The sequence below is a fragment of the Cyrtonyx montezumae genome, unplaced genomic scaffold, assembly GCF_038088225.1.
Source record: "Cyrtonyx montezumae isolate F1298 unplaced genomic scaffold, pur_monq_1.0 scaffold_18, whole genome shotgun sequence".
Lineage (NCBI taxonomy): Eukaryota > Metazoa > Chordata > Aves > Galliformes > Odontophoridae > Cyrtonyx > Cyrtonyx montezumae.
In genome coordinates, this window is record NW_027071914.1 from 10,125,991 (window position 1) to 10,135,859 (window position 9,869).

Below are 9,869 nucleotides of genomic sequence, written 5' to 3' on the forward strand. Positions count from 1 at the left end.
TGAATGTAAGCAGATACCTGTAAAGGACATAGCTCAGTAATGTCCTGTCAGACAGGAGGTTTGTTGAATTAACACGGAGCAGCAGAGCTTTGGTCAGAGCAGGAACGTATCTTCAACAGCACGATCGCATGGTAGACCTCTCCTACAGTGTGCTAGAGCAAGCCTGGTATCTGTTCAGGAGCAAAAAAGGCTTTGGAAAAGCTCAAAGAAGGGCTGATGTCTTATAGGGAAAGTGAGGGCAAATGGCTGTACAGACAAAAACTCTTCAGAAAATGAGAAAGGTTTTTATCAAGTAAGCCCAGAGCAGGTAAACACTTGGCTCAGCAAAAATGAGGCTCTGTCATATCCACTCCACTGTAAGGCAAATCCCAGGTGCCTTTGTCTTGTCCAGTCCTGTTCCATTCCCAATTTTCTCAGAGATCAGAGGGACAGAACTTCCCCACCTACAGCAGCAAGCGGCCCACTTCATAGGTTATAAGCAGCACAAAGAGGAGTGATAAAGATAATCACCACTTTGCTAATTTAGTCTCTTCCTCTCAGCCTGCAAAGGACTGGTCCCTGTGGTTTTCTAAGGCTTTTCCCAGTCAGCTATGCTGTAGCAAATGAAACGTTTGGACAGTTAAAGAGCTGAGGTATTGGTGCTGGCATGGTGAGCAGTGTCTGGAGCTAGAAATGGCAAGCAAGGAATTCTGCAAGTGGCAGAACTGAGCCTGATTTTGAATGGCGTTACAGCTGCTGGACTTGTAAATTATACAAGAGGCTGTGTATTATACGATTAGCTCACCCTAATAGACATCTGAGAACTCACCTGTAAATCGCAGTTACTCTGCTATGTGGGTTTTATGGTGTCTAGTGAGCTGCAAACTCTACTGCTTTCCCAGATGTAGGGCAGTCATGGCATTGCTCTCCTACAGAAACTTTCACTTGCTATCTGAGGATGTTTGGGAAATCCTCGGTTGCTAGAAAAATGTATTAAAGTGCTTTTTTTGTTTGTTTGTTTTCCATTCTCGTGTGAAATTTTGTTGGAATCACAGAATCATAGAGGTTGAAACGCTGAAAATCATCAAGTGCAACCCCTTGCTAAAGGAGGCTCCATACAGTAGGTTGCAGTTACAAAATTTGCTGGGGAAACGAACGTGATGATCTATCTATAGAGAGTGTTCCCATAATACTTGTTTCCTGAGGAAAGCATCTGAAATGTTAAAGCCTGTTCCTATCTGAAGAGATATTTTGCAAGTGGTGCAGCTAAATGCTACAATGGTGGAGAGATGATTGGAGATGGGTTGATGGTTGGATGATCTTAGTGATCTTTTCCAACTTTAATGATTCAATGATTCTCCACTCTTCACACAGAATCAGCTGGAAATAGAATGAGAATCTCCTGATTCCCCACCAAATTTCTTTAATTGACTCTTGCTATGGAAGAGCCCTGGCATATGTTAGGAAATGTGAAAAGCTAGAAAACACTGACAGCTATAGTTTAAATAGTTCAGGGAGGAGAGGCAGCCATCCTATGTGGGACTCTGCACACGGCTATGAGAGCATCAGTGTGCTTCTCCGCCCCAACCCAGCAAATTTAGAAGCATCCTCAAAAATAGCCAGGGAACAACGTATAATTGGTTTCACAGACAACACATTCTCATGCTGTGATTTATTTTGTAATGTCTGGTGAGTGTCATCACGCCGTGCTCAAAGCCTTGGAGATGGCATTCAGCGAGGACCCAGAGAATGAAAATTACCAGCTTCCCCGATGAATCACCACTTTGAAAATTCACCCTTGTGAGAATCCTGTGACTATTTAGGAAAAAAAAAAAAAAAACAACACACAGATATTACAGGCCCAAGTCTATCACTCATGTAATTAGCCCTTTCTAGGTTTGATGTGGACAGGACGGCATTCCTAAAGCACCATAAACATGGCCGGGACCAATAATGGCTCTAGAAACGAAGTGGAGTTCTCACAATTAAGGTGAGGAATGAGGACAGCAGCGGATAGGTACATAAATACGCAGGGGCAGGGCTGTGAGCACACTGTGGGCTTGTGGCTGAGACAACACTTCCCAAACTGGTCGCTTGCTGGGGACTAAAAGAGCAGCATGAAGGCAAAAGGCACCTCGGTGCTCCTCAGCCTGCTGCTGCTGCTGTCCTTCTTCTCGGGTAAGTTATATTTCTGTAGCCTAGAAAGAAACTTTATGACAAGAGCAGCTTCAGAGAGCCTTGATCATCGGATGATGGGCTTGAAGATAAAGCTGAGCAAGTAGAAAATATCTGTGGGACTTGCTTGCTCGTGTCACATATTTCCATTCCTCATGTGCCTCCGCAGTGAATAACACTGTGGAGGTGTCACTGGGAGACAGAATGAGCAAATTGTAAGCAGCTCGTTCAGCAAATGTACCAAAGCAGAATGTAATTATGAGTTTTGGTAGAAATGTTTGCTGGAGAGTTTTGCTGAACCAGTTAGAGAAGAAACTTATACCTCAGGGTCATCAGCTCCTGTTTTGATCCTAAGCACTTGGTAGTTGGTGTTTTCCTCGGAGATGTGGCAGCATAATTAGATGAAAGTTTCAGCTTCCAAATATGTTGCAGAGGAAAGCTTGAAAATTAAATTCGAATGTCCTCAAGGAGCCAGAACAAAGAGGGTAAATTGAAAGGATCCAGCGTTTATTTATCTTCAGGTTTACACATCTCTCTGTTGATGTGGGGAGGCTGACTGATGGTTCTGGGATATGTAGGGCACGTCGGTGTTATCAATTGCTTGTGTCCAGCTGATCCAAATGTGGAAGCGTTGTGGTGGCCATTACTGAAGACTGCAGACCAAGAATTATTTATACTTGTTTTTCTGTGAATAATTTGAATAAAGAATTCACTTGAGAAAATTACAGGCTGTGCGTGGAGAAAAGAGGTAAATTACTTTGTACACATCATTAATTATGAAATATTCATCTGTCTTTAATTGAGTCTTAATTGGGACTGGGTTCTGTCAGAGCGCTAAAACTTCTTTCCAAGGCCAGGCAGAATAGCAGCAAACTCTGTGATCTCAAATAAAATAAACAGATGCCAAGAGACATTCTCACGAAGTCTTGTGTAGCTACATGTAATATTTATAAAAATTATCTAATGAGCTATTTTGTAAATAATATGCAGCTAGCCCTAATGGCGGCTTCCCTGTGCAGCCTGGCTGAGGACATGACAGATACACCAGTGGCAAGGATCAAACACTGAAAGGCATCACAGAAGGCAGAAGCTGGGTGGGGATGATGTATTCTGGTCCCCCTGAGTGTGATGCTGCAGTGCTCCCAGCCTGCACCCTAACCACGAGGGACGCACCATTGTGATGTGCCCCAGCTCCTGCAGAGCTGTGTGCAGCTCGCTCCGTGTCCCTAACAGCGCAGGATCCATCCTGTGGCTGTGACCTGGCCCCCATGCAAAGTTTGCCGGCAGTAAATAACAGAGGATGGACTGTCTCCACGTCCAGAGTCTGTGCCTGCAGCAGGTATTCTTGCTCTGTCGCTGCCTGGCACTGCCTGTTCTGCCCCAGATCACATATCCCTTTCTATCTCATTTGGATCAGGTTGTTCCAGGAGCCTCAGGGCTGTGGCTGCTGTGGGTGGCTGTGATGCTGATTGCAGGGTCTCTTTCTCCACCTCCCATGTGTGCTTTTGTTACCTTACTGTCCAGTTCTGTAATTCAGAGGTGTGAGAGCCTAAAAGCTGTAAGACTCAATGAAGCTTTAAAATCTCTGCTGAGAAAGGCTCAGCTCTGACATAGCTTCTGCTTCCCTGGCGGTGGCTGCCTGCCAGGGAGATGGGTTTATGTGTCTGCAGTGCAGTTAGCAGCTGAATGACTGATTACATGGTATTTTAGTAACATTTTTCAAATAGCAAAATACTGAAAAGCAATTCCGATAATGTATTTCCTACCCCTCCTCCACTGCAGAGAATGGCAGAGGAGGGAAAACCTGGTGAGTGTTGTGCTGTGGTTTGCAAAGGGATTTGTGACTTCGGTTCAGTTCTCTCAGAAAATAATGCTAATATGTATAAAATCTTTGTTTGTTTGTTTGTTTCAATTCTAGGTGTAGCAGCTCAAGACATTGAAGAGGTTAGTGCAGCTCTTTCTGCTTTCTGAATCTGCATTTTCTCCTGGCTCTAGCACAACATTTTTCTAACTGCTCTTGGGTTTTGCTGATTCTGCCAAGGTGCCCCACTGCGCTGGGTGCTCACCCAGTACAGGGGTGTTGGCTATGGCCACAGTAGTGAGCACACGAGGGATGGACAGCTGGTTTGGCACATGCTCCCCATGGCTCCATCCAGGCTGAACGCACAGGGCTGTGTTTGCCGCATCGCTTCTGTCTGCTTTGCTCCTCCACGAAACGAAGGTGATATCAGGAGTGATATACTCCTGCAAACTAAATCCAGGACCGGGGCTTGTTCCAATACTAAATGCCTGTTTATTTTGTAGAATCAGAGAATCGTTAAGATTGGAGAGACCACTCAGTTCATCGAGTCCAACCACCCTGTGCCAGGACTGTGGGTGAGGCTGTGCCTCACTGCTGCTTTAGGCCTCTGGGAGGGAAAAGGACAATAGCGATCTTGTTTCCTGTTTGGAAAACAAAACCTGATGGTTTATTGCTTTTATTATTCTTAATTTCTTACACAGATCTGCAAAGAGTTTTTAAACAGGAGTGTGTTCTGCACGAGGGAGTCCAACCCTCACTGCGGCACGGATGGTGTGACGTACGGCAACAAGTGCGCCTTCTGCAAGGCTGTGCTGTAAGTCGGGGCGGTGGGACACGGACCCACGCAGAGATGGTCCACTTCCAGCCCTATGCTGCTGCTCCCCTCACACAGAGCAGTCCCTGGCCATAGAATTGTAGAATTAGAGGATCGTTGAGGTTGGAAAACACCACTGAGTTCATCTAGTTCAAATGTCAACTCCTCACCACCACGCTCAAGAATATTTCAGCTTGATACTGATTCATTTCTAGGCTTAGTGTGATGCTTCTAGCCATGCAGAGATGGCACAGGGCCTGGGAGACCATTGTACCTCCCTGTATCTTCTGCATGGGTTAAATTGATGCACTTTTCCCTCTGTACGCCACAGGCTGAAGCTCTCCCTCTCACACCTCTGGATGCTGAAGTGTCTGGAGGAATGTAGTATTATGCATGCCAAGTTATTAATGGAAAGTCATAGACTCATAGAATCATAGAACCGTTTGAGTTGGAAGGGACCTTGAAAGGCCATCTGATCCAACACCCCTGCAATGAACAGGGAAAGTGCTGAAATGAAATTCTGAATGGACATAGTGGAAAAGTACACAGAATCTCAGAGGAAAGACTGGAGCTTCTCCTCTCCTGTCTCCTCTAAAGGAGATGTAACAGGAGCCAACACCTCTGAACTGAAAAGGCCTGCAAAACATTGATTTATCCTTGTCAGTCCCGCACTGAAGGCTGCCTTATCCTAAGGGAAATTAGAGAAGAGCAAGGAGAGGGAAAGATGGCTTGATGCTCCCTGTGAGGCACCAGCGTCAGGCAAATGATTGTATTCAGAGGGACAAGCTCCCTATCCCAGTTGCTGTCTCTGTGCTGATTGCCATACACTGCTTTGTTTCCATACTGCTCCTTTTACAGGAGGAGTGGAGGGAAGTTACGACTGAAGCACATGGGGAAGTGCTGAGCCTGAGCACCAAGCACTGATCCTCATCGGTCACAGGCGCAGGAGCCTGGGAATGGCAGCAGCTGTCCTTGTCTCTGCCATCTCTTCTCAATAAAATAAAACTCAGCACAACTCTTTGGCTTGATTCCTTTTTCCATAACACCTGGAAAAGCCTTCTACGCAGCTGTGCTAGCAGCTAAAATGTTTATTGCACTGTGCTGTTACATGATCATCTTAGGATCACAGAATTCCTACTGGGAGGCACCATGCTGCCTGAGCAAGAGCAACGATTCCCACAGCTCTGTCCTCCCTGCCACTGCCACAGTTTTCCATCCCATCCCATCCCATCCCATCCCATCCCATCCCATCCCATCCATCCTTCTGACACATGGACACATGGCTACCCAGCTTGACTGTCCCATGGGAGGGTGACAGTGTGCAACTTTGCCCCTCAGCAGCCTCCCAGATATGTCCCTCTCGCTGAGGTATCAGAGGCAGAGAGCTGTGAGTGATGTGGCAGTGGGTGCCTCATCTGCTTGGAAACCCTGAAGCAAACAGGATGAGCCCAAGGAGTGTTGCTGCATTTAAGCCTGCACCGGGAATATGGCAGGGGTGGTTGGCTTTAGGCAGAAGTACAAAGACTGCTTTCCTTCTTTGTTCTAAGAGAGGTCTTTGTCTCAGAGACTGTGAACATATGAGCATTAGTTTACTGCTGCACACAAACTGGATTTCTTTCTTTAGTTTTCTCACTGGTGCTCTCTTTCCTTTATGCTGGCTAGAAAATCCTACTTTGTGCCAAGGAGAGAAAATGAAATCTATAGTCTCTCCCCATTCACTGTACAGAATATACACAGGGAAATGCTTGTGGCATCCCCTCGTTAAAACATTGGCAGCACATCAATGGGACTCTACTCACTTAATGTTAAACACTTAAGTTTCAAAGGGAGCTTTAGATTTTATCACGAGGTCAGCCAACTCATTTTGCAAACACCTATACTGAGTATCTCAGCTCCTGGATGGTGTTTGGACAGAGCTGAGTGTTTGCCTGTGGTGCCACGGTGCAGACTTTGAAGTGAATAAGAACATTATTTTTTGAGGCCAAGGAGAGCATTTGCTTTGTTCCAAATTCAGATGTTTATTTAGTAAACACAACAACAAGACATCCTGAACACGGATAAGACTGAGGGGAGGAAAATGCACCTTCTACACAAGGACAACTGGCCACAAAGGACCCCACAGGGTTGTGGGAGGACTGTTTTCATCCCTCTCCTGCATCCGCCTGGAGCAGTGCATACCCCTTCCTACTTGAGTTACCCTGTGAGCCAAGTTGTGGCCCTGGAGTAGTGCTGTATCTCAATATAGTTTTTCAGATGGAAAGAGACATTTTAATGAGAGATGGGATATAGGACACATTTCTTTGCCTGAGATGGCTCTTGGTGACTCCAAAAGCCTCACAGCATATCCCCATGCCTAATCCTTTTTAATCTGGAGGTTGAAATAACAAGAACTGAACACAAGAGAACAGAACTGGCGAGACTTCTGTTTTATAATCAGCCTGCATTTTGCTTTTTCAGTGCAAGCAGCAAATAGAACCACTTCTGTACCTCTCCAGACCCAACCACCATCCCCAGCACCACTGTGGCAGGCTGGAGAAGGGTGGCCCTGCCCTTCCTTGCCTCAGCTGGTGGTATCAGCACTGACCATAACCAGAGCTCTCCTTGGCCCCAACTGGGCTTAGCCATGATAACCTCCCAGTGCCCCAGGAGCTGGCTGGTGGTCTCAGCTATCTTACTTTCCTCCAGCAACTGTTCCCCTTAACAAGCATACAAGTGCCTGGAGCAGGAAGATGAGCTTGGGCAAGGACTGGTAACATGGAGATCTATGGTGTTGTGCAATGCAGATGACATTACCTACATGCAAAGCAGATCTCAGCAATCACCCAACAACTCATAACTGCAATCATGGAACACAATTGCATCTGGAAGTATAAAAGCACAATGATACCAGGAAGCTCTTGTTAATGGCACAGCCGTGCATTTTGGAGCAACTTGTCCAGGTAGGGGAGAGCCCTCACAGGGTCTACAGTCAGAGGGAGTGTGGTGTGAATGCCCCTATGGATGCTCCCAGCTCCCAACCAAGGATGGGTTGCTTGGATGTAACCCTCTGGCCTGGATGGAGGAGACTCCTTGGGGAGTGCATGAAACTGTCTGGGCTGAGCTCACAGCTGTGTCCAGATGCAGTCCTGGGCACATACTGAACCAGAAGCCAAGTATTCAGCTGGTATTTTTCCTTTCATTTCCTTCCTCCACATTTTAAGTTGTGGGGATTTTTTAAAAATCTGTTTCTTAGTGTTTTTTCTTTCTTTCTTCCTTTTTCTTTCTTTTTCTTTCTTTCTTTCTTTTTTTTTTTTTTTTTCTTTGGCAGCTCTGAAAGATGAGTGAGTCATAAAACACTTGAGATGTCTCCTCTATTAGATAACAGAGCATCTCTGCAGCTCTTCCTCTCCCTAGGGAGGGAGTTTCTTGGACCAAGGGCCAAGGCTGGGTGGGAGCTGCCCCAGCATTGTGGTGGCTACGCCTGCACCTGACACAGCCCCTCTGCAGTGAAATAAGGGGAGAATTACACCTATGCATGGCTGCTCTCACTGAACAAAAGGTGAGAGCTGAGCAACAGCTTAGCACTCTGACAAAGGGGAAGCAGCATCTCCATGCCTCTATCACAAGTTCTGCTCTGCTGGTGATGCAGCTGACACCATGGTATGCCCTGACTCCTGGCCCATTTAACTGCTGTGCACCAGTGTCTCCTCCCGTGCATAGCTCCATGTTCCTGTCACAACTCACTGGAATCCTTCGTCCTACTTCTTTCCTTGACATTCACAGGTCTTGATAAAGCTTTTTGAACCACTGCAGGACGATGTGGGGTAATTGTTCCTGCTGCATGGTTCCCACTGCCCAGCTGGGCAGGGAGCTCAGCACTCAGTGACTGTTTCACTTCCGATAGGTTTGGGTCATATTAGAAGGGACTTTGGAAGAGTATCTCCTGAGGCTGGGGCAGATTGCTCAGAGCATTGTCCAATCCAGTCTTGAAAACATCCAAGGGTGGAGAACACGCAGTCTCCATGGGCTGCCTGTCCCAGAGCGTGACTGCCATCACAGTGAAGACATTTTGCCTTGCCTCCATTCTGAACTTCTTTCCTTTCAACTGCCTTGTCTCCCAGCCATGCATCACTGGGGAGCCCAGCTCTGCCTACTTGGGAACCCCCTTGCAGGGCCATGGCATCCCCTTGAAGCATCCATCTCACCACCCAGCTCACCTCCCTCAGCAAGTGCTCCAGCCCTCAGCTCCCCTTTTTCATTGTCTTTCTGTCATTGGATATGGTTGGGAAGGCAGAGCTATGGGGCTAAGGGAAATAATTGCTCAGGATACAGGTGGGAGAACTCTATTGCAAGGCACTGAAAAGATATAAAAAGTGACATTTGCAGGGAACTGTGGAAGGATATCTGTGTGTGTGTGTTGGGTCCTTTAAGGATTAGAGAGCAGCTGAGCTTTGGGATGAGAGGGATCCCAGGTGCTGTGAATCAGCCAACAGATCCTTCCATCAATCACTGGTGGAGGAGTTAAATAAGGGCCCAAAGGAAGCACTGGGATTGTGGTGGCTATTTTTTTTTTTTTTTCTTTCAGACTTCAGAGCAAGGAGAAGGTAAGGGGGTTGTGTTCTGGAATGGTGTAAGAGGTTGTTGGTGTTCTCCTCAACCCAGAATAAGTAGCGTGGTGTAGGAACGTCTCATATGAGTAGCTGCACTAATTAGCACTGTTGGTTTTAGTGTCCTACGGTGTTGCTACAAAAATGCTGGAGCAAGCTTATAGTGATGTGTATGTGTTCCCACAATACACGAAGGGAGAACAGGGAAGAGAGATGTAAGATGTATGCCCTGAGAAAGGCAAGTGTCATTTAAAGAAGCACTTGTTTTACAGCTCTGGTGATATGATGTTTTGAGGGACCTCTTCGTCTTTGTGACACACGGAACCTATGGGAACTACAGCTTCAATAAGGTCAGCTCCATGGGTTTCTGGTGGGAGCAGGGACAGAGCCTCAATCCAGACCTGAAAGACAAGGCCATAGCTGAGTTTCTGCTGGGCCTGGGGTGCTGCCCTGAACAACCTGTTGGCCCTAAGGAGCAGTGTTAGTGCTGCAGCAGGGCTGGCTCTTGTGCCTG

General features: G+C 46.7%; 1 protein-coding gene across 1 annotated transcript; it reads left to right on the forward strand.

Annotated features, from left to right (window-relative positions):
• The first annotated feature begins 2,043 nt into the window (after positions 1 to 2,043).
• On the forward strand, positions 2,044 to 5,776 carry LOC136047693 (serine protease inhibitor Kazal-type 6-like). Its single transcript, XM_065734988.1, has 4 exons — positions 2,044 to 2,157; positions 4,073 to 4,098; positions 4,657 to 4,769; positions 5,628 to 5,776. The coding sequence occupies exons 1-4, from the start codon at positions 2,097 to 2,099 to the stop codon at positions 5,671 to 5,673; spliced, it is 246 nt and encodes an 81-aa protein (XP_065591060.1). The 5' UTR covers positions 2,044 to 2,096; the 3' UTR covers positions 5,674 to 5,776.
• Positions 5,777 to 9,869: the final 4,093 nt, after the last annotated feature.